General features: G+C 46.2%; 1 protein-coding gene across 1 annotated transcript in view; it reads left to right on the top strand.

Moving 5' to 3' along the window:
• Window positions 1-25,177, top strand: part of PPEF2 (protein phosphatase with EF-hand domain 2) — a 48,370-nt gene that overhangs the window by 10,971 nt on the left and 12,222 nt on the right. Inside the window, exons 9-13 of the mRNA XM_038759368.1 lie at window positions 7,797-8,450; window positions 8,523-8,666; window positions 10,416-10,601; window positions 12,057-12,199; window positions 17,042-17,148. Coding sequence (XP_038615296.1) covers window positions 7,797-8,450; window positions 8,523-8,666; window positions 10,416-10,601; window positions 12,057-12,199; window positions 17,042-17,148 — 1,234 coding nt within the window. The remainder of the gene's footprint in view (window positions 1-7,796; window positions 8,451-8,522; window positions 8,667-10,415; window positions 10,602-12,056; window positions 12,200-17,041; window positions 17,149-25,177) is intronic.

The raw sequence follows: 25,177 nt of genomic DNA, 5'->3' as shown, positions 1-25,177 counted from the left end.
ACCCAACAGTGGGCTCACAGTCTAGAAGGGGGAGACGGACCACAAAACAAAACATATTAACAAAAGAAAATAAATATTCATTCATTCATTCCATTGAGCGCTTAAATAAATATTCGTTCATTCAATCGTATGTATTGAGCGTTTACTGTGTGCAGAGCACTGGACTAAGCGCTTGGGAAGTCCAAGTTGGCAACATTTAGAGACGGTCCCCACCCAACAGCGGGTTCACAGTCTAGAAGGGGGAGACAGACAACAAAACCAAACATATTAACAAAATAAAATAAATATTCATTCATTCAATTGTATTTATTGAGCGCTTACTGTGTGCAGAGCACTGGACTAAGCGCTTGGGAAGTCCAAGTTGGCAACATCTAGAGACGGTCCCTACCCAACAGCGGGCTCACAGTCTAGAAGGGGGAGACAGAGAACAAAACAAAACATATTAACAAAATAAAATAAATAGAATAAATATGTACAATTAAATAAATAAATAGAGTAATAAATGTGTACAAACATATATCCATATATCCAGGTGCTGTGGGGAAGGGAAGGAGGTAAAGCCGGGGGGATGGGGAGGGGGAGGAGGGGGAAAGGAAGGAGGGGGCTCAGTCTGGTAGCAAAGTGCAAAGCAAAGTACAAAGTGCAAAACTACTATGTGCAGAGCACTGTTCTAAGCGCTGGGGAGGTTACAAGGTGATGAGGTTGTCCCACGGGGGGCTCACAGTCTTCATCCCCATTTTACAGATGAGGGAACTGAGGCCCAGAGAAGTTAAGTGACCTGCCCAAAGTCACACAGCTGACAAGGGGCAGAGCTGGGATTTGAACCCATGACCTCTGACTCCAAAGCCCGGGCTCTTTCCACTGAGCCACGCTGCTTTTCTGTGCAGGTACAGGCGGAGGGCCGACCCGCCCGGGCCGCGGCCTTGGTCAGGGGCCGCCGGACTCACCGATCGTAAGGATAATAATAATAGTAATAATAATGATAATAATGATGACGATGGTGTACGTGGCTCAGTGGAAAGCATACGGGCTTTGGAGTCACAGGTCATGGGTCCAAATCCCGGCTCTGCCACTTAATAATAATAATGATGGTATTTGTTAAGTGCTTACTATGTGCAAAGCACTGTTCTAAGCGCTGAGGGGTACAAGGTTGTCCCATGGTGGGCTCACAGTCTTCACTTGTCAGCTGTGTGACTTTGGGCAAGTCAGTTCACTTCTCTGGGCCTCAGTTTCCTCATCTGGAAAATGGGGATTAAGATTGTGAGCCCCCCGTGGGACAACCTGATCACCTTGTAGCCTCCCAGCACTTAGAACATTGCTTTGCACATAGTAAGTGCTTAATAAATGCTAGCATTATTATTAATTATTAATAATAATCCTTAATTAATTAGTATTAATAATTATCGAAGCAGCGTGGCTCAGTGGAAAGAGCCCGGGCTTTGGAATCAGGGGTCATGGGTTCAAATCCCGGCTCTGCCAATTGTCAGCTGTGTGACTTTGGGCAAGTCACTTCACTTCTCTGGGCCTCAGTTCCCTCATCTGTAAAATGGGGGATTAAGACTGTGAGCCCCCCGTGGGACAACCTCATCACCTTGTAGCCTCCCAGTGCTTAGAACAGTGCTTTGCACATAGTAAGCGCTTAATAAATGCCATTATTATTATTATTAAGTGCTTACTAACTGCTAAGCACTGCTCTAACAGTGTTGGCATTTGTTAAGCGCGTACTCTGTGCCAAGCACTGTTCCAATCGCTGGGGGGATGAAAGGTGATCAGGTTGTTCCACATGGGGCTCACAGTCTTTATCCCTGTTTTACAGATGAGGAAACTGAGGCACAGAGAAGTTAGGTGACTTGCCCAAAGTCAGCCAGCTGACAAGTGGCGGAGCCGGAATTAGAACCCATGACCTCTGACTCCCAAGCCCGGGCTCTTTCCTCTCTGCCACGCTGCTTCTCTAAGCGCTGGGATAGATACAGAGTCATCAGGTTGCCCCACGTGGGGCTCACACTCTTCATCCCCATTTGACAGATGAGGTCACTGAGGCCCAGAGAAGTCAAGTGACTTCCCCAAGGTCACACAGCAGACAAGTGGCGGAGCCGAGATTAGAACTTAATAATAATAATAATAATAATAATAATATGTTTCCAACTTGTACTTTCATTCATTCAGTCAATCGTATTTATTGAGCGCTTCCTGTGTGCTTGTATTTGGAAAGTACAATTCAGCAACAGATAGAGACGGTCCCTATCCAACAACGGGTTCCCAAGCGCTTAGTACAGTGCTCTGCACACATTAAGCGCTCAATAAATACGATTGACTGCAAGAATGAATGAATAATAATAATAATATCAAGAGCAATGATTAATACTATGTGGCTTTTGCCAAGAACTTACTATTTGCTAGGCACTAAGCGCTGGGGTGGATAGAAGTGAATTGGGCTGGACACAGTCCCTGTCCCAAGTGGAAAATGGGGATGAAGACTGTGAGCCCCATGTGGGAGAGGGACTGTGTCCAACCTGATTACCTTGTATCCATCCCAGTGCTTAGTACAGTGCCCGGCACATAATAAGCACTTAAATACTATAAAAAACCTCACGGAAGCCCTTTTATCAGGATCTGGAAAATTGGGGGGCTCTCACGTCTAAAAGAATACAGTAGCCAACCCTAGCTCCAACACTTATCGGCTGTGTGAGCTTGGGCAAGTCACTTCACTTCTCTGGGCCTCAGTGACCTCATCTGGACAATGGGGTTGAATAATAATGATAATGATGGCATTTATTAAGCGCTTACTATGTGCAGAGCACTGTACTAAGTGCTTGGAAAGTACAATTCAGCAACAGATAGAGACCGTCTCTATCCAACAACGGGTTCCCAAGCGCTTAGGACAGTGCTCTGCACACATTAAGCACTCAATAAATGAGATTGAATGCATGAATGAATGAATAATAATAATAATATCAAGAGCAATGATTAATACTATGTGGTTTTTGCCAAGAACTTACTATTTGCTAGGCACTAAGCGCTGGGGTGGTTAAGAGTGAATTGGGTTGGACACAGTCCCTGTCCCAAGTGGAAAATGGGGATGAAGACTGTGAGCCCCATGTGGGAGAGGGACTGTGTCCAACCTGATTACCTTGTATCCATCCCAGTGCTTAGTACAGTGCCCGGCACATAATAAGCACTTAAATACTATAAAAAAACCTCACGGAAGCCCTTTTATCAGGATCTGGAAAACTGGGGGGCTCTCACATCTAAAAGAATACAGTAGCCAACCCTAGCTCCAACACTTATCGGCTGTGTGAGCTTGGGCGAGTCACTTCACTTCTCTGGGCCTCAGTTACCTCATCTGGAAAATGGGGTTGAATAATAATGATAATGATGGCATTTATTAAGCGCTTACTACGTGCAGAGCACTGTACTAAGCGCTTGGAAAGTACAACTCAGCAACAGATAGAGACGTTCCCAATCCAACAATGGGTTCCCAAGCGCTTAGGACAGTGCTCTGCACACAGTAAGCACTCAATAAATGCGATTGAATGTATGAATGAATGAATAATAATAATAATATCAAGAGCAATGATTAATACTATGTGGTTTTTGCCAAGAACTTACTATTTGCTAGGCACTAAGCGCTGGGGTGGTTAAGAGTGAATTGGGTTGGACACAGTCCCTGTCCCAAGTGGAAAATGGGGATGAAGACTGTGAGCCCCATGTGGGAGAGGGACTGTGTCCAACCTGATTACCTTGTATCCATCCCAGTGCTTAGTACAGTGCCCGGCACATAATAAGCACTTAAATACTATAAAAAACCTCACGGAAGCCCTTTTATCAGGATCTGGAAAACTGTGGGGCGCTCACATCTAAAAGAATACAGTAGCCAACCCTAGCTCCAACACTTATCGGCTGTGTGAGCTTGGGCGAGTCACTTCACTTCTCTGGGCCTCAGTTACCTCATCTGGAAAATGGGGTTGAATAATAATGACAATGATGGCATTTATTAAGCGCTTACTATGTGCAGAGCACTGTACTAAGCGCTTGGAAAGTACAATTCAGCAACAGATAGAGACCGTCTCTATCCAACAACGGATTCCCAAGCTCTTAGGACAGTGCTCTGCGCACAGTAAGCACTCAGTAAATGCGATTGAATGTATGAATGAATGAATAATAATAATAATAATATCAAGAGCAATGATTAATACTATGTGGTTTTTGCCAAGAACTTACTATTTGCTAGGCACTAAGCGCTGGGGTGGTTAAGAGTGAATTGGGTTGGACACAGTCCCTGTCCCAAGTGGAAAATGGGGATGAAGACTGTGAGCCCCATGTGGGAGAGGGACTGTGTCCAACCTGATTACCTTGTATCCATCCCAGTGCTTAGTACAGTGCCCGGCACATAATAAGCACTTAAATACTATAAAAAACCTCACGGAAGCCCTTTTATCAGGATCTGGAAAACTGGGGGGCTCTCACATCTAAAAGAATACAGTAGCCAACCCTAGCTCCAACGCTTATCGGCTGTGTGAGCTTGGGCAAGTCACTTCACTTCTCTGGGCCTCAGTTACCTCATCTGGAAAATGGGGTTGAATAATAATGATAATGATGGCATTTATTAAGCGCTTACTACGTGCAAAGCACTGTTCCAAGCGCTGGTTTATAATAGTGATGGCATTTATTAAGCGCTTACTACGTGCAAAGCACTGTTCCAAGCGCTGGTTTATAATAGTGATGGCATTTATTAAGCGCTTACTACGTGCAAAGCACTGTTCCAAGCGCTGGTTTATAATAATGATGGCATTTATTAAGTGCTTAGTATGTGCAAAACACTGTTCTAAGCGCTGAGGAGGTTACAAGGTGATCAGGTTGTTCCACGGGGGGCTCACAGTCTTCATCCCCATTTGATTGGCTCAGTGGAAAGAAGCCGGACTTTGGAGTCAGAGGTCACGGGTTCAAATCCCGGCTCCGCCAACTGTCAGCTGAGTGACTTTGGACAAGTCACTTCACTTCTCTGGGCCTCTGTTCCCTCATCTGTAAAATGGGAATGAAGACTGTGAGTCCCCCGGGGGACAACCTGATCACCTTCAATTGTATTTATTGAGCGCTTACTATGTGCAGAGCACTGTACTAAGCGCTTGGGAAGTACAAGTTGGCAACATATAGAGACGGTCCCTACCCAACAGCGGGCTCACAGTCTAGAAGGGGGAGACAGACAACAAAACAAAACATATTAACAAAATAAAATAAATAGAATAGTAACCTCCCCAGTGCTTAGAACAGTGCTTTGCACATAGTAAGCGCTTAATAAATGCCATCATTATCATTATTATTCTCTGGGCCTCCGTCACCTCATCTGCAAAATGGGATGAAGGCTGTGAGCCCCACGTAGGACAACCTGATGACCTTGTATCTCCCCCAGCGCTTAGAACAAGTGCTTGGCACGTAGTAAGCGCTTAACAAATACCATTATTATGAGAAGCAGCGTGGCTCAGTGGAAAGAGCCCGGGCTTGAGAGTCAGAGGTCGTGGGTTCAAATCCCGGCTCTGCCGCTTGTCAGCTGGGTGACTTTGGGCAAGTCACTTCACTTCTCTGGGCCTCAGTTCCCTCATCTGGAAAATGGGGGTGAAGACTGGGAGCCCCACGTGGGACAACCCGATCACCTTGTATCTCCCCCAGCGCTTAGAACGGTACTTTGCACATAGTAAGCGCTTCACAAATGCCATCATTATTATTATTATTATTATTTAAAACCATGCATTATTATCATTGTTATGATTATTATTAATAATGCACACTTCACTAATCAGTGGCAAGAGAATGGGCTTGGGTGTCAGAGAACGTGAGTTCCAAGTGCCTGCCACTTAGTAAGTGCTTAACAGATATCACAATTATTATTATTACTCTATTTATTTATTTATTTATTTTGTACATATCTATTCTATTTATTTTATTTTGTTAATACGTTTGGTTTTGTTCTTTGTCTCCCCCTTCTAGACTGTGAGCCCACTGTTGGGTAGGGACCGTCTCTATATGTTGCCAACTTGTACTTCCCAAGCGCTTAGTCCAGTGCTCTGCACACAGTAAGCGCTCAATAAATACGATTGATTGATTGATTGATTGATTATTACTTAGGACTAGGGGTCCTTTCTCCCACACCTCAAACAGCCCATTGAACTGTCCCCCTTCAGCATCTGTGGCTCAGTGGAAAGAGCCCGGGCTTGGGAGTCAGAGGTCATGGGTTCGAATCCCGGCTCCACCACATAATAATAATAATAATAATAATAATGATGGCATTTGTTAAGCGCTTACTATGTGCAAAGTACTGTTCTAAGCGCTGAGGGGATATAAGGTGATCAGGTTGTCCCACGTGGAGCTCACGGTCTTCATCCCCACGAGAAGCAGCGTGGCTCAGTGGAAATAATAATAATGATGACATTTATTAAGCGCTTACTATGTGCAAAGCACTGTTCTAAGCGCTGGGGGGGGGGGTTAAGGTGATCAGGTTGTCCCATGGGGCTCACAGTTTTAATCCCCATTTTACAGATGAGGGAACTGAGGCACAGAGAAGTGAAGTGACTTGCCCAAAGTCACACAGCTGACAATTGGTGGAGCCGGGATTTGAATCCACGACCTCTGACTCCAAAGCCCGGGCTCTTTCCACTGGGCCACGCTGCTTAAGAGCCCGGGCTTTGGAGTCAGAGGTCATGGGTTCAAATCCCAGCGCCGCCAGTTGTCAGCTGGGTGATTTTGGTCAAGTCACTTCACTTCTCTGGGCCTCAGTGGCCTCATCTGTAAAATGGGAATGAAGACTGTGAGCCCCCCGTGGGACAACCTGATCACCTTGTAACCTCCCCAGTGCTTAGAACAGTGCTTGGCACATAGTAAGCGCTTAATAAATGCCATGATCATCATCATCATTTTACAGATGAGGGAACTGAGGCTCGGGGTCACACAGCAGATACGTGCCAGGCAGAGAAGCAACGTGGCTCAGTGGAAACAGCCCGGGCTTGGGAGTCAGAAGTCATGGGTTCTAATCCCAGCTCTGCCACATGTCTGCTGTGTGACCTTGGGCAAGTCACTTCCCTTATCTCAGCCTCGGTGACCTCCTCTGTCAAATGGGGATGAAGACCGTCACCTGATCACCTCGCATCCCCCCCGGCGCTTAGAACGGCGCTTTTCGACTGTGAGCCCGCTGTTGGGTAGGGACCGTCTCTCTATGTTGCCAACTTGGACTTCCCAAGCGCTTAGTCCAGTGCTCTGCACACAGTATGCGCTCAATAAATATGACTGATTGATTGATTGAGCGCTTACTGTGTGCAGAGCACTGGACTAAGCGCTTGGGAAGTCCAAGTTGGCAACATAGAGAGATGGCCCCTACCCGACAAACACGACTGATGGATTGATTGGCACATAGTAAGTGCTTAGTGTGGCTCAGTGGAAAGAGCCCGGGCTTTGGAGTCAGAGGTCATGGGTTCAAATCCCGGCTCCGCCACTTGTCAGCTGGGTGACTTTGGGCAAGTCACTTCACTTCTCTGGGCCTCAGTTCCCTCACCTGTAAAATGGGGATTAAGACTGTGAGCCCCATGTGGGACAACCTGATCACCTTGCAACCTCCCCAGTGCTTAGAACGGTTCTTTGCACACAGTAAGCGCTTAATAAATGCCATTATTATTATTATTATTAAGAATCAATCAATCGTATTTATTGTACTAAGCGCTTGGGAAGTACAAGTTGGGAAGTACAAGTTGGCAACCCTTAAGAAATGGCGTGATTATGATTCCCGGCGTCGTTCCTTCCCCGTTCAGTTCGTTTCCGTGATGCTGTCCAAGAGGAAGAGGAACGTGAAGCGGGTGAAGAAGAGGGAGACCACGCGGGGAAGCGTTGTGGTCCGCGGGCCTTCCCCTCCGCCGGCCCGGAGGTCGTCCACCGCCTCGTCCCCGGTCCCGCCGGGCTCCCCCGAGGTGGGCCAGCCGGGCCGGGTCCCCGGCAGCTTCCTGCCCCGCGCCCATCCCGGCACTCCCGAAGTGGAGCTGTCTTCCAGTGCCCCTAGTAGCTTTCTGCTCCCCTTCCACCCTGGCTCTCCGGAAGCAGGCCAGATTTCCAGTGGGTCCGGCAGTTTCCTGCTGGCCGTCCAGCCCCTCTCTCCCGAGGCGGAACAGTCCGCCAGTGACCGTAGCTTCCTGTCCCTCATGCCCTCCAACTCCGCCGTGGAGCGGCAGTCCACCAGCGGGCCCAGCAGCTTCCTGTCCCTCGTCCCCTCCGTGGCCCCCGAGGCGGAGCAAGCCGCCGCCGAGCCCGGCGACCCCCGGGCCCGCTGCCACCCCAACTCGCCCACCGACGGCCGGCCGGCCGGCCCCCTCGATGGCCTCCCCCTCGACCAGGACGTTATCGCCTTGAGGGCCCGGGAGTCGGATGAGCGGGCCCAGGAGAGGTGTTCCCGGAGAACGGGCTGCCAAGGGGTCGGGGAGGAGGAAGAGCCGGAGAAAGAGGAGGAGGAGGCAAAGGAGAAGGAGGAGAAGGCCGCCGCGAAGGAGGAAGAGCCGGAGAAAGAGGAGGAGGAGGAGGAGGAGGCGAAGGAGAAGGAGGAGGCCGCCGCGAAACCCCCCGTCTCCCAGTCGGAATCCGAACTGGAAACCAGAGAACAGCTGGAGACCAGCCAGAGGGAGTGGAAGCAGGTGGGTTGGTGGGCAGGCCGCGTCTTAGCCAAACAAGTGTTCAGCTTATGAGAAGCAGCGTGGCTCGGCGGAAAGAGCCCGGGCTTTGGAGTCGGAGGTCAGGCGTTCGAATCCCCGCTCCGCCACGTGTCTGCTGTGCGGCCTGGGGCGAGCCGCTTCACTTCTCTGAGCCTCGTGTAAAATGGGGATTGGGACTGTGAGCCCCAAGTGGGAGAACCTGATCACCTTGTATCCCCACCCCAGCGCTTAGAACGGTGCTTTGCACACAGTAAGCGCTTAACAAATGCCATCATTATTATTATTATTATTCTCTGGGCCTCAGTGACCTCATCTGTAAAACGGGGATTGAGACCGTGAGCCCCCGCGTGGGACAACCTGATCACCTTGTAACCTCCCCAGTACTTAGAACAGTGCTTTGCACATCATCATCATCATCATCAATCGTATTTATTGAGTGCTTACTGTGTGCAGAGCACTGTACTAAGCGCTTGGGAAGTACATAGTAAGCGCTTAACAAATGCCATTATTATTATTATTATTCATTCATTCATTCAATCGCATTTATTGAGCGCTTACTGTGTGCAGAGCACTGGACTAAGCGCTTGGGAAGTCCAAGTTGGCAACATCTAGAGACGGTCCCTACCCAACAGCAGGCTCACAGTCTATAAGGGGGAGACAGACAACAAAACATATTAACAAAATAGAATAGTAATCAATTATTCCTTAGTTTAGGACAATATAGAAAATGAAGCTTTCCAGGAATCAGTGGGTCTGTTTTTCCTTTTGCAGTACAACATAGTCACAGTTAACAGACGTATGCTGCAGAGCATACACACAGATAGCTTTAAAAATCCGCCTCCCCCACGTCTGCTGTGTGACCTCGGGCAAGTCACTTCACTTCTCTGTGCCTCAGTTCCCTCATCTGTACAATTCATTCATTCAATCAATCACATTTGTTGAGCACTTGCTGTGTGCAGAGCACTGTACGAAGCGCTTGGGAAGTCCAAGTTGGCAACATCTAGAGACGGTCCCTACCCAACAGCGGGCTCACAGACTAGAAGGGGGAGATGCAAAATGGGGATTAATTAAGACTGTAAACCCCACGTGGGACAACCTCATCTCCTTGTATTCCCCCCCAGTGCTTCGCACATAGTAAGTGCTTAACAAAAACCTACATAATAATAATAATAATAATAATAATAATGGCATTTATTAAGTGTGTACTATGTGCAAAGCACTGTTTTAAGCGCTGGATTATTATCATTTAGTTTCAGTGCCCTCCTACAAAACAACCCTATCAGTCATATCAGTTAAGCAGCGTGGCTCAGTGGAAAGAGCCCGGGCTTTGGAGTCAGAGGTCATGGGTTCGAATCCTGGCTCCCCCACAAGTCTGCTGTGTGACCTTGGGCAAGTCACTTCACTTCTCTGAGCCTCAGTTACCTTATCTGTAAAAATGGAGATTAAGCCCCACGTGGGACAACTTGATCACATTGTATCCCCCCCCCAGTGCTTAGAACAGTGCTTTGCACATAGCGCTTAACAAATGGCATCATTATTATTATTATTATTACATCCACCGGGACAAAAGGTCTGTGGCAAAGAGGAGAGGGAAAAGTGAGGGGGCCGGGATAATTCCGGGATGTGGTGGTCCGGGGAGGCGTGGGGGAAGACGGAGCGACCCCGTGGCCCAGGCCGCCCGCCGGGCCCAGGCCGGGCGAGGCGGAGGCCGCTAGCCCGGCCTCTCTTCAGGTCATAGACATCCTTTGGAGCGACCCCATGGTCCAGTGCGGTTGCAAAGCCAACGTGGTGCGAGGAGGAGGCTGCTACTTCGGGCCCGACGTGACCGAGCGCCTGTTCCGGAAGTACAGCCTGCAGTTGCTGATCCGCTCCCACGAGTGCAAGGACGAAGGCTACGAGTTCTGCCACGACCGCAAGGTGGGCGGCGCCGCCTGCTCTTCTCTTTTCTCCCATCCTCCTGTCTCTCCCCACTTCAATCCGTACTTCACGCCGCTGCCCGGATCGTCTTTGTCCAAAAATGCTGTGGACGTGTTAGTCCCCTCCTCAAAAATCTCCAGTGGCTACCAATCAACCTAGGCATCAGGCAGAAACTCCTCACCCTGGGCTTCCAGGCTGTCCATCCATCCATCGCCTCACCCCCTCCTACCTCCCCTCCCTTCTCTCCTTCTCCAGCCCAGCCCGCACCCTCCGCTCTTCTGCCGCTAATCTCCTCACCGTACCTTGTTCTCACCTGTCCCGCCATCAACCCCCGGCCCACATCATCCCCCGGGCCTGGAATGGCCTCCCTCTGCCCATTCTCCCTCTCTCTCTTCCTCTCTTCAAGGCCCTACCGAGAGCTCACCTCCTCCAGGAGGCCTTCCCACACTGAGCCCCTTCCTTCCTCTCCCCCTCGTCCTCCTCTCCATCCCCCCATCTTACCTCCTTCCCTTCCCCACAGCACCTGTATATATGTATATATGTTTGTACAGATTTATTACTCTATTTATTTATTTATTTATTTTACTTGTACATATCTATTCTATTTATTTTGTTTTGTTAGTATGTTTGGTTTTGTTCTCTGTCTCCCCCTTTTAGACTGTGAGCCCACTGTTGGGTAGGGACTGTCTCTATATGTTGCCAACTTGGACTTGCCAAGCGCTTAGTCCAGTGCTCTGCACACAGTAAGAGCTCAATAAATACGATTGATTGATTGATTGATCCACCAAGCTTGCTCTCTTCCTCCCTTCAAGGCCCTACTGAGAGCTCACCTCCTCCAGGAGGCCTTCCCACACTCAGCCCCCTCCTTCCTCTCCCCCTCTCAATCCCCCCCCCACCTTACCTCCTTCCCTTCCTCACAGCACCTGGATATATGGATATATGTTTGTACAGATTTATTACTCTATTTTACTTGTACATATCTATTCTATTTATTTTATTTTGTTAATATGGTTGGTTTTGTTCTCTATCTCCCCCTTCTAGACTGTGAGCCCACTGTTGGGTAGGGACCATCCCTATCTGTTGCCAACTTGGACTTCCCAAGCACTTAGTCCAGTGCTCTGTGCACAGTAAGTGCTCAATAAATGCGATTGATTGATTGATTGTTGGGTAGGGACAGTCTCTATCTGTTGCCAACTTGGACTTCCCAAGCGCTTAGTCCAGTGCTCTGCACACAGTAAGCGCTCAATAAATACGATTGATTGATTGATTGATTGTTGGGTAGGGACCGTCTCTGTTGCCAACTTGGACTTCCCAAGCGCTTAGTCCAGTGCTGTGCACACAGTAAGCGCTCAATAAATACGATTGATTGATTGATTGATTCTTCGGGTGGCGGGCGAGGGGGACCGGGCCGGGGACCGGTTTCCCCGGGACGGACCCCATCGGCGCCGTCCTCAGGTGCTGACGGTTTTCTCTGCCTCCAACTACTACGACGACGGGAGCAACTGGGGGGCCTACATCAAGCTGGCGCCGGATCTGGTCCCCCACATCGTGCAGTACCGAGCCCACAAAGCCACCCACCTGCTCACCAGGAGACAGAGGTAAGCTTCCTCACCCCGTGGAGCGCGGGCCCCGCGGGGGCGGAAGGTCACGGGTTCTAATCCCGGCCCCACCACTTGTCGGCTGGGCCACCTCGGGCAAGTCGCTCCACTTGGGAGCCCCGCGGGGGACAACCTGATCACCTTGTATCCCCCCCCAAGCGCTCAGAACACTCATTCATTCATTCAATCGTATTTATTGAGCGCTTACTGTGTGCAGAGCACTGGACTAAGCGCTTGGGAAGTATAGAGATGGTCCCTATGCAACAGCGGGCTCATAGTAAGCGCTCAACAAATGCCATTATTATTATTAAGATTATTATTATTATTATTATTATTATTATGAGAAGTAGCGTGGCTCAGTGGAAAGAGCCCGGGCTTTGGAGTCAGAGGTCATGGGTTCGAATCCTGACTCCACCACATGTCTGCTGTGTGACCTTGGGCAAGTCATTTAACTTCTCTGAGCCTTAGTTCCCTCATCTGTAAAATGGGGATTGACTGTGAGCCCCACGAGGGACAACCTGATCACTTTGTATCCCCCCTCAGCGCTTAGAACAGTGCATTGCACATAGTAAGCGCTTAACAAATGCCATTATTACTATTATTATTATTATTATTATTATTCTCTGGACCCCAGTTCCCTCCTCTGTCAAAAAGGGGATTGAGACTGGGTGCCCCATGAGGGACAGGGACTGTGTCCAGCCCTATTTGCTTGCATCCACCCCAGCGCTCAGTACAGTGCCCGGCCCATAGTATGCACTTAACAAACACCAGCCCGCTGTTGGGTAGGGACCGTCTCTCTATGTTGCCAACTTGTACTTCCCAAGCGCTTAGTGCAGTGCTCTGCACACTGTAAGCGCTCAATAAATATGATTGAATGAATGAGTGAATAATAATAATAATTAATAATAATAATAATAATAATAATAATGGCAAAGCACTGTTCTAAGCGCTGGGGAGGTTACAACGGGATCAGGTTGTCTCATGTGGGGCTCACAGTCCTAATCCCCATTTTACAGATGAGGGAACTGAGGCACAGAGAAGTGAAGTGACTTGCCCATTGGTGGAGCCGGGATTTGAACCCGTGACCTCAGATGCCAAAGCCTGTGCTCTTTCCACTGACCCACACTGCTTCTTTGTTATAGCAGCTCTGAGAAGCAGCGTGGCCCAGTGGAAAGAGCCCGGGCTTTGGAGTCAGAGGTCAGGGGTTCAAATCCCGGGTGACTGGGCAGGTCACTTCACTTCTCTGGGCCTCAGTGACCTCATCTGGAAAATGGGGATTAAGACTGTGAGCCCCCCCGTGGGACAACCTGATCACCTTGTAACCTCCCCAGCGCTTAGAACAGTGCTTTGCACATAGTAAGCACTTAATAAATGTCATTAGTAGTATTATTGATAATTTATAAATTATTATTTATTATCACTGATAATAATTAATGACCGACAATTAATTTATTATTATTTATAAAAATAACGATGATTAATTTATCACTATTATTTATTATTTATAATGATGATGATGATTATTACCATTATTATCATCATCATCAATCATATTTATTGAGCGCTTACTATGTTCAGAGCACTATACTAAGCGCTTGGGAAGTACAAATTGGCAACATACAGAGACAGTCCCTACCCAACAGTGGGCTCACAGTCTAAAAGGGGGAGGCAGAGAACAAAACCAAACATACTAACAAAATAAAATAAATAGAATAGATAGGTACAAGTAAAATAAATTACCCCAGGAAGGCCTCTCTGGGGCCTGGTGCTAGGGAAGATTGTTGTATTGTACTGTCCCAAGCACTTAGTACAGTGCTTTGCACTTCCCAAGCGCTTAGTACAGTGCTCTGCACACAGTAAGCGCTCAATAAATACGATTGATTGATTGATTGATTTGCACAAAGTAAGCGCTCAAAGGATACGATTGAGTGAAGGAATGAATGAAGGGAAGGGAGAGTGGGCCCGTCTCCCCCTGCCCTCGCCCACATCCACAGCTTTTTGGGATCGGATGTCGTTATTTTGAGAAGCAGCTGAGCCTCATTCATTCATCATCATCATCATCATCATCATCAATCGTATTTATTGAGCACTTACTGTGTGCAGAGCACTGTACTAAGCGCTTGGGAAGTACAAATTGGCAACATAGAGAGACGGTCCCTACCCAACAGTGGGCTCACAGTCTAAAAGGGGGAGACAGAGAACAAAACCAAACGTACTAACAAAATAAAATCAATAGAATAGATCTGTACAAGTAAAATAAATAAATAAATAGAGTAACAAATATGTATTGCTTCTCAATAATAACAACGAATAACAAATATTCATTCAGTCAGTCATATTTATTGAGCGCTTGCTGTGTGCAGAGCACTGGACTAAGCGCTTGGGAAGTACGTAGAAAGAGCCCGGGAGTCAGAGGACCTGGGTTCTCGTCCCAGAGAGAAGCAGCGTGGCTCAGTGGAAAGAGCCCGGGCTTTGGAGTCAGAGGGCGTGGGTTCGAATCCCGGCTGCGCCACATGTCTGCTGTGTGACCTTGGGCAAGTCACTTCACTTCTCTGAGCCTCATCTGTAAAAAAAAATGGGGATGGAGACTGGGAGCCCCATGTGGGACAACCCGCTTACCTTGTATCCTCCCCAGCGCTTAGAACAGTGCTTGGCACATAGTAAGCGCTTAACAAATGCCATCATTATTATTATCCGCCACGTCCGGGCCTTTGCTCTATCCATTAGGCCGTACTGCTTCTTAATCCTGTTTTTTAACCCCAGGTCCCCCCTCCCTGCCCCACCTCTTGGCTGCCGTGTGACCTTGGGCAAGTAACTTCGCCGATGTGTGCCCCAGTTTGCGCATCTTTAAAATGGACATAAACTACCTGTTCCCTCTCCATTTTCAACTTGTACTCCCCAAGCGCTTAGTCCAGTGCTCTGCACACAGTAAGCGCTCAGTAAACGCGATTGGATGAGTGAGTGAATGAATTTTCGACGGGGAGCCGGGTGTGATCTGCTGATCTTGAAGCAGCGTGGCTCAGTGGAAAAGAGCCCGGGCTTTGGAGTCAGAGGTTAATAATAATGATGGCATTTATTAAGCGCTTACTATGTGCACAGCACTGTTCTAAGCGCGAGGGAGGTTACAAGGTTATGGGTTCAAATCCCAGCTCCGCCAATTGTCAGCTGTGTGACTTTGGGCAAGTCGCTTCACTTCTCTGGGCCTCAGTTCCCTCATCTGGAAAATGGGGATGAAGACCCCATGGGACAACCTGATCACCTTGTAAACTCCCCTGGGCTTAGAACAGTGCTTTGCACATAGTAAGCGCTTAATAAATGCCATTATTATTATTATTATTATTATTATTATTATTATTATTATTATTATTGTAGTATTTGTTAAGCACTTACTATGTGCTGGGCACTGTACTAAGTGCTGGGGTGCAAACAAGCGATTGGGGTTGGACACAGTTCCTGTTCCCCAGGGGGCTCACAGTCTCAATCCCCATTTTACAGATGAGATAACTGATGCACAGAGAAGTAAAGCAACTTGCCCATGGTCCCACCAAGCTGTGGAACCGGGATTAGAGAAGCAGCGTGGCTCAGTGGAAAGAGCCCGGGCTTGGGAGTCAGGGGTCATGGGTTCAAATCCCGGCTCTGCCGCTCATCAGCTGTGTGACTTTGGGCAAGTCGCTTGACTTCTGTGTGCCTCAGTGCCCTCATCTGGAAAATGGGGATGAAGACTGTAAGTCCCACGTGGGACAACCTGATCACCTTGTATCCTCCTGAGCACTTAGAAATGTGCTTGGCACATAGTAAGGCCTTAACAAATGCCATCATTTAGAGAAGTGGCATGGCTCAGTGGAAAGAGCCCGGGCTTTGGAGTCAGAGGTCATGGGTTTGAATCCCAGCTCTGCCACATGTCTGCTGTGTGACCTTGGGCAAGTCATTTAACTTCTCTGAGCCTCAGTTCCCTCATCTGTAAAATGGGGATTAAAACTGTGAGCCCACCCCCCCATGGGACAACCTGATTACCTTGTAACCTCCCCAGCGCTTAGGACAGTGCTTTGCACATAGTAAGCACTTAACAAATACCATCATTATTATTATTATTATTATTATTATTATTCTGACTCCCAGGGCCTTGCTCTATTCACTAGGCCACACCCCCCCAGCACTTAGTAATAATAATAATAATGGCATTTATTAAGTGCTTACTATGTGCAAAGCACTGTTGTAAGCACTGGGGACGATACCAGGTGATCAGGTTGTCCCACGTGGGGCCCACAGTCTCCACCCCCAGTTTCCAGATGAGGGAACTGAGGCACAGAGAAGTACGTATTTATTACTCTATTTGTACATATTTATTCTACTTATTTTATTTTGTTAATATCTTTGGTCTCGTTGTCTGTCTCCCCCTTCTAGACTGTGAGCCCGCCGTTGGGTAAGGACCGTCTCTAGATGTTGCCAACTTGGACTTCCCAAGCGCTTAGTCCAGTGCTCTGCACACAGTAAGCGCTCAATAAATACGATTGATTGATTAGGTGGCTTGCCCAAAGTCAGGCAACCGACAAGCGGCGGAGCGGGGATTGGAGCTTGACCCCTTCCACTGAGCTGCTTAGTACAGTGCTGTGCACCCAGTAAGCGCTCAATAAATACGATTGATTGATTGATTGATTAGGTGGCTTGCCCAAAGTCAGGCAGCCGACAAGCGGCGGAGCCGGGATTGGAGCCTGACCCTTTCCATTGAGCTGCTTAGTACAGTGCTCAGCACACGCTCGGCGCTTGCCGAATCCCGCCGTGCTTATTACGAGCTGCCTAAATGTCCATCGAACTGTTCCTTTTTGGCTTCCCCTTGGGCAGAGTGAACTGCGTGGAGGAGGCGGCTCTGGGGGCTCTGAGGTTGAAGCTGTTCTCCCACTCCACCGAGCTCCTCAGGGTCTTCCAGACCTACGACCCCGAGACCACCGGTGAGCCCCAATATCCCGCTCGCTGGCTAATCTTCGTCGCCCTCGTCGCCCCTTCTCTGGCCCTTCTCTCCCGCTTCTTTTTTGGGGCGGGAACCACCCCAGAGAACAGAAATTACCGTCGCGGACTGAGCCGTAATTTAGTCGCATTAACGTCCGTCGTCTCCCCGTCTAGGCCGTAAGCTCCCTGTGGGCAGGAAATGCGTCTGTTTATTGGTGTGTTGTAATAATGATGGTGCTTACTATGTGCAAAGCACTGTTCTAATAATAATAATAATAATAATAATGATGATGGCATTTGTTAAGCGCTTTCTATGTGCAAAGCACTGTTCTAATAGTAATAATAATAATGATGGTGTTTGTTAAGCGCTTTCTATGTGCAAAGCACTGTTCTAATAATAATAATGATGATGATGGCATTTGTTAAGCGCTTTCTATGTGCAAAGTACTGTTCTAATAATAATAATTATAATGATGATGGCATTTGTTAAGCGCTTTCTATGTGCAAAGCACTGTTCTAACAGTAATAATTATAATGATGATGGAATTTGTTAAGCGCTTTCTATGTGCAAAGCACTGTTCTAATAATAATAATAACAACCCCAGAGAACTGAAATTACAGTCGCGGACTGAGCCGTAATTTAGTCGCATTAATGTCCGTCTCCCCGTCTAGGCCGTAAGCTCCCTGTGGGCAGGGAATGCGTCTGTTTATTGGTGTGTTGTAATAATGATGGTGCTTACTATGTGCAAAGCACTGTTCTAATAATAATAATTATAATGATGATGGCGTTTGTTAAGCGCTTTCTATGTGCAAAGCACTGTTCTAATAATAATAATGGCATTTGTTAAGCGCTTTCTATGTGCAAAGCACTGTTCTAATAATAATAATGATGATGATGGCATTTGTTAAGCGCTTTCTATGTGCAAAGCACTGTTCTAATAATAATAATTATAATGATGATGGCATTTGTTAAGCACTTACTATGTGCAAAGCACTGTTCTAATAATAATGATGATGATGGCATTTGTTAAGCGCTTTCTATGTGCAAAGCACTGTTCTAACAGTAATAATTATAATGATGATGGCATTTGTTAAGCGCTTTCTATGTGCAAAGCACTGTTCTAATAGTAATAATAACAACCCCAGAGAACTGAAATTACAGTCGCAGACTGAGCCGTAATTTAGTCGCATTAATGTCCGTCTCCCCGTCTAGGCCGTAAGCTCCCTGTGGGCAGGGAATGCGTCTGTTTATTGGTGTGTTGTAATAATGATGGTGCTTACTATGTGCAAAGCACTGTTCTAATAATAATAATTATAATGATGATGGCGTTTGTTAAGCGCTTTCTATGTGCAAAGCACTGTTCTAATAATAATAATGGCATTTGTTAAGCGCTTTCTATGTGCAAAGCACTGTTCTAATAATAATAATGATGATGATGGAATTTGTTAAGCGCTTTCTATGTGCAAAGCACTGTTCTAATAATAATAATTATAATGATGATGGCGTTTGTTAAGCGCTTTCTATGTGCAAAGCACTGTTCTAATAATAATAATGGCATTTGTTAAGCGCTTTCTATGTGCAAAGCACTGTTCTAATAATAATAATGATGATGATGGCATTTGTTAAGCGCTTTCTATGTGCAAAGCACTGTTCTAATAATAATAATTATAATGATGATGGCATTTGTTAAGCACTTACTATGTGCAAAGCACTGTTCTAATAATAATGATGATGATGGCATTTGTTAAGCGCTTTCTATGTGCAAAGCACTGTTCTAACAGTAATAATTATAATGATGATGGCATTTGTTAAGCGCTTTCTATGTGCAAAGCACTGTTCTAATAGTAATAATAACAACCCCAGAGAACTGAAATTACAGTCGCGGACTGAGCCGTAATTTAGTCACATTAATGTCCGTCTCCCCGTCTAGGCCGTAAGCTCCCTGTGGGCAGGGAATGCGTCTGTTTATTGGTGTGTTGTAATAATGATGGTGCTTACTATGTGCAAAGCACTGTTCTAATAGTAATAATGATGATGATGATGGCATTGGTTAAGCGCTTTCTATGTGCAAAGCACTGTTCTAATAATAATAATGGCATTTGTTAAGCGCTTTCTATGTGCAAAGCACTGTTCTAATAATAATAATTATAATGATGATGGCATTTGTTAAGTGCTTTCTATGTGCAAAGCATTGTTCATTTGTTAGCGCTTACAATGTGCAAAGCACTGTTCTAATAATAATAACAATGATAAGCTCCCTGTGGGCAGGGAATGCGTCTGTTTATTGGTGTGTTGTAATAATGATGGTGCTTACTATGTGCAAAGCACTGTTCTAATAATAATTATAATAATGATGATGGCATTTGTTAAGCGCTTTCTATGTGCAGAGCACTGTTCTAATAACAATAATGATGATGGCATTTGTTAAGCGCTTTCTATCATCATCAATCGTATTTATTGAGCGCTTACTATGTGCAGAGCACTGTACTAAGCGCTTACTATGTGCAAAGCACTGTTCTAATAGTAATAATAATAATGACGATGGCATTTGTTAAGCGCTTACTTGTGCAAAGTACTGTTCTAATAATAATAATAATAATGATGATGATGGCATTGGTTAAGCACTTTCTACGTGCAAAGCACTGTTCTAATAATAATAATGGCATTTGTTAAGCGCTTTCTATGTGCAAAGCACTGTTCTAATAATAATAATGGCATTTGTTAAGCACTTTCTATGTGCAAAGCACTGTTCTAATAATGATGATGATGGCATTTGTTAAGCGCTTTCTATGTGCAAAGCACTGTTCTAATAATAGTAATAATGATGATGGCATTTGTTAAGCGCTTTCTATGTGCAAAGCACTGTTCTAATAGTAATAATAATAATGACGATGGCATTTGTTAAGTGCTTACTATGTGCAAAGCACTGTTCTAATAATAATAATGATGATGATGATGGCACTTGTTAAGCACTTTCTATGTGCAAAGCACTGTTGTACTAGTAATAATAATATGGATGATGGCATTTGTTAAGCGCTTTCTATGTGCAAAGCACTGTTCTAATAGTAATAATAATAATGACGATGGCATTTGTTAAGCGCTTACTATGTGCAAAGCACTGTTCTAATAGTAATAATAATAATAATGATGGCATTTGTTAAGCGCTTTCTATGTGCTAAGCACTGTTCTAATAATAATAATGACATTTGTTAAGCGCTTTCTATGTGCAAAGCACTGTTCTAATAGTAATAATAATAATGATGATGGCATTTGTTAAGCGCTTTCTATATGCAAAGCACTGTTCTAATAATAATAATAATGATGATGATGGCATTTGTTAAGCGCTTTCTATGTGCAAAGCACTGTTCTAATAATAATAATAACAACCCCAGAGAACAGAAATTACAGTCGCGGACTGAGCCGTAATTTAGTCGTATTAACGTCCGTCTCCCCGTCTAGGCCGTAAGCTCCCTGTGGGCAGGGAATGCGTCTGTTTATTGGTGAATTGTAATAATGATGGTGCTCGATAATAATAATGATGATGACGGCATTTAAGTGCTTTCTATGTGCAAAGCACTGTTCTAATAATAATAATTATAATGATGATGGCATTTATTAAGTGCTTTCTATGTGCAAAGCACTGTTCTAATAATAATAATGATGATGGGATTTAAGCGCTTTCTATGTGCAAAGCACTGTTCTAATAATAATAATAACGATGATGATGGCATTTGTTAAGCCCTTTCTATGTGCAAAGCACTGTTCTAATAATAATAATAATGATGATGGCATTTGTTAAGCGCTTTCTATGTGCAAAGCACTGTTCTAATAATAATAATAATAATAATTATGATGGCATTTGTTAAGCACTTTCTATGTGCAAAGCACTGTTCTAATAGTAATAATAATAATGATGATGACATTTGTTAAGCGCTTTCTATGTGCAAAGCACTGTTCTAATAATAATAATGGCATTTGTTAAGTGCTTTCTGTGTGCAAAGCACTGTTCTAATAGTAATAATAATAATGATGATGGCATTTGTTAAGCGCTTTCTATGTGCAAAGCACTGTTCTAATAATAATGGCATTTGTTAAGCGCTTTCTATGTGCAAAGCACTGTTCTAATAATAATAATAATGATGATGATGATGACGACATTTGTTGAGCTCTTTGTGTGCAAAGCACTGTTCTAATAATAATAATAATAATGATAATGGCATTTGTTAAGTGCTTTCTATGTGCAAAGCACTGTTCTAATAATAATAATAATAATAATAACAATGGCATTTAAGTGCTTTCTATGTGCAAAGCACTGTTCTAATAATAATAATAATAATAATGATGGCATTTGTTAAGCGCTTTCTATGTGCAAAGCACTGTTCTAGTAATAATAATAATGATGATGATGGCGTTTGTTAAGTGCTTTCTATGTGCAAAGCACTATTCTAATAATAATAATAATGATGGCATTTGTTAAGCGCTTTCTATGTGCAAAGCACTGTTCTAACAATAATAATAATAATGATGATGAGGATGGCATTTGTTAAGCGCTTTCTATGTGCAAAGCACTGTTCTAAGCACTGAGCACCATAATCTAAGCACTGGGGTGGATACAAACTAATTGGGTTGGACAGAGTCCCCGTCCCAGGTGAGGCTCAACGTCTCCATCCCCATAATAATAATAATTATAATAATTATAATAATAATAATGGCATTTGTTAAGCACTTGCTGTATGCCAAGCACTGTTCTAAGTGCCGGGGGGGTGGGATACAAAGCGATCAGGTTGTCCCACTTGGGGCTCACAGTCTTCATCCCCATTTTACAGATGAGGTCACTGAGGCTCAGAGAAGTGAAGTGACTTGCCCAAGTCACACAGCAGGCATGTGGTGGAGTCGGGATTCGAACCCATGACCTTTGACTCCAAAGCCTGGGCTCTTCCCACTAAGCCACGCTGTAAGCGCTGGAGGGGATACAAGGTGATCAGGCTGTCCCGCGTGGGGCTCACAGTCTTAATCCCCATTTTACAGGTGAGGGAACTGAGGCACTGAGAAGTTGTGACTTGCCCAAAGTTGCTCTCCCCAGTGCTTAGTCCAGTGCTCTGCACACAGTAAGCGCTCAATAAATACGATTGACTGACTGATGGAAGCAGCCAAACGGCCCTCCACATCTCTGCCAACTAGAGCCCCAGCAGCAGAAGTAGCAACGACGACGAGAAATACGTGTGCTGAGGGCAATGCCCTGTAGAGAAGCAGCGTGGCCCAGTGGAAAGAGCCCGGGCTTTGGAGTCAGAGGTCATGGGTTCAAATCCCGGCTCCACCAATTGTCAGCTGGGTGACTTTGGGCAAGTCACTTCACTTCTCTGGGCCTCAATTACCTCATCTGTAAAATGGAGATTAAGACTGTGAGCCCCCTGTGGAACAATCTGATCACCTTGTAACCTCCCCAGCGCTTAGAACAGTGCTTTGCATATAGTAAGCGCTTAATAAGTGCCATTATTATTATTACTAAGCGTTTGGAACAAAAACGGAAGCACAGTCCCTGCCCACAGAGAGTTATACCCTCTCATGGGAGAGATGGGCGTGGAAATAATAATAATACGGTATTTGTTAAGCGCTTACCATGTGCCAAGCACTGTTCTAAGCGCAGGAGTAGATAAAGAGAAGCAGCGTGGCTCTATGGAAAGAGCCCGGGCTTTGGAGTCAGATGTCATGGGTTCAAATCCCAGATCCTCCACATCAATCAATCAATCAATCGTATTGAGCGCTTACTGTGTGCAGAGCACTGTACTAAGCGCTTGGGAAGTACAAGTTGGCAACATATAGAGACAGTCCCTACCCAACAGTGGGCTCACAGTCTAAAAGTCTCCACATGTCTGCTGTGTGACCTTGGGCAAGTCACTTCACTTCTCTGAGCCTCAGTTCCCTCATCTGTAAAATGGGGATGAAGACTGTGAGCCCTTTGTGGGACAACCTGACCACCTTGTATCCCCCCCGGCGCTTAGAACAGTGCTCTGCACATAGTAAGCGCTTAACAAATGCTATCATTATTATTATTATACAAGGTAATTCATTCAGTCGTATTTATTGAGCGCTTGCTGTGTGCAGAGCACTGGACTAAGCGCTTGGGAAGTCCAAGTTGGCAACATCTATATGGTAGACAGTCCCTACCCATACAAGTTGGCAACATATAGAGACGGTCCCTACCCAACAGTGGGCTCACAGTCTAGAAGATAATCGGGTTGGACACTGTCCCTGTCCCACATGGGGCTGAGAGTCTCAATCCCCATTTTACAGATGAGGGAACGGAGGCCCAGAGAAGTGAAGTGACTTGCCCAAGGGCACCCAGCCAGGGCTGGGGATGGGCAGGAGTAAATATGGATTTGCGAGGGGTCGGGGGTGGGTTAGTGGAGTTAGTGGAGGGACTGTCTCTATACGTTGCCATCTTGTACTTCCCAAGCGCTTAGTACAGTGCTCTACACACAGTAAGCGCTCAATAAATACGATTGATTGATTGATTGATTGGAGTGGTCTCCCTGGACAGTCAACCAGCCTGTCCCCTTGGGAATGGTGGCTCTTGGGCGGTGGGAAGGGGTGAGCTCTGGGGGACGGGGCCCTGGGGTCTGGAGGGATGAGAGAGGAAGGGAGAGGGGTGTCCCGAGGGAGAGGGTGGGGGCTGGAGGGATGAGGGAATCAATCAATCAATCATATTTATTGAGCACTTACTGTGTGTAGAGCACTTTAATAATAATAATGATGGCATTCCTATGTGCGGAGCACTGTTCTAAACGCTGGGGAGGGATACAAGGTGATCAAGTTTTCCCACGTGGGGCTCACAGTCTTAACCCCCATTTTGCAGATGAGGTAACTGAGGGTCAGAGAAGTGAAGTGACTTGCCCCAGGTCACACAGCAGACATGTGGAGGATCTGGGATTTGAACCCATGTCCTCTGACTCCAAAGCCCGGGCTCTTTCCACTGAGCCACGCTGCTTCTCTAAGCGCTTGGGAAGTACGAGTTGGCAACATGTAGAGACGGTCCTTACCCAACAGTGGGCTCACAGTCTAGAAGGGGGAGACAGACAACAAAACCAAACGTATTAACCAAAATAAAATAAATAGACTAGATATGGACAAGTAAAATAAATAGAGTAATAAATATGTATAATCATATATACATATGTACAGGTGCTGCGGGGAAGGGAAGGAGGGAGAGGGGGTCCTGGGGGCGGGGGGTAGGGTCTGGAGGGATAAGGGATGGGCTTGTACTTCCCAAGCGCTTAGTACAGTGCTCTGCACAGTAAGCGCTCAATAAATACGATTGATTGAGGGCGGGATCTCTAGGGATGAGGGAGGGAAGGAGGAGGGCCCTGGGTGGGATGAGGGTGGGGTCTGCAGGGATGAGGGAGGAAGGGGCCCGGGGGAGAGGGTGGGCTGGGGTCTGTAAGGATGAGAAGCAGTGTGGCTCAGTGATAAGAGGCCGGGCTTTGGAGTCAGAGGTCATGGGTTCTAATCCCGCCTCCAACTGTCAGCTGGGTGACTTTGGGCAAGTCACTTCACTTCTCTGGGCCTCAGTTCCTTCATCTAGAAAATGGGGATTAAGATGGCGAGCCCCCCGTGGGACAACCTGATCACCTTGTAACCTCCCCAGCACTTAGAACAGGGCTTGGCACATAGTAAGTGCTTAACAAATACCATTATTATTATTATAAGGGAGGGAGGGAGGGAGGGCCCTGGGAGGGGCGAGGGTGGGGTCTGCAGGGAACAGTCCTTTGCACATAGTAAGCGCTTAACAAATACCATTATTATTATGAGGGAGGGAGGGCCCAGGGAGGGGCGAGGGTGGGGTCTGCAAGGAACAGTGCTTTGCACATAGTAAGCGCTTAACAAATACCATTATTATTATTATTATTATAAGGGAGGGAGGGAGGGCCCTGGGAGGGGCGAGGGTGGGGTCTGCATGGAACAGTGCTTTGCACATAGTAAGGGCTTAACAAATACCATTATTATTATTATTATCATTATGAGGGAGGGAA

This window comes from Tachyglossus aculeatus, chromosome 17 (assembly GCF_015852505.1).
Source record: "Tachyglossus aculeatus isolate mTacAcu1 chromosome 17, mTacAcu1.pri, whole genome shotgun sequence".
Taxonomy (NCBI): Eukaryota; Metazoa; Chordata; class Mammalia; order Monotremata; family Tachyglossidae; genus Tachyglossus; species Tachyglossus aculeatus.
This window is presented reverse-complemented; position numbering and strand designations above follow the sequence as displayed.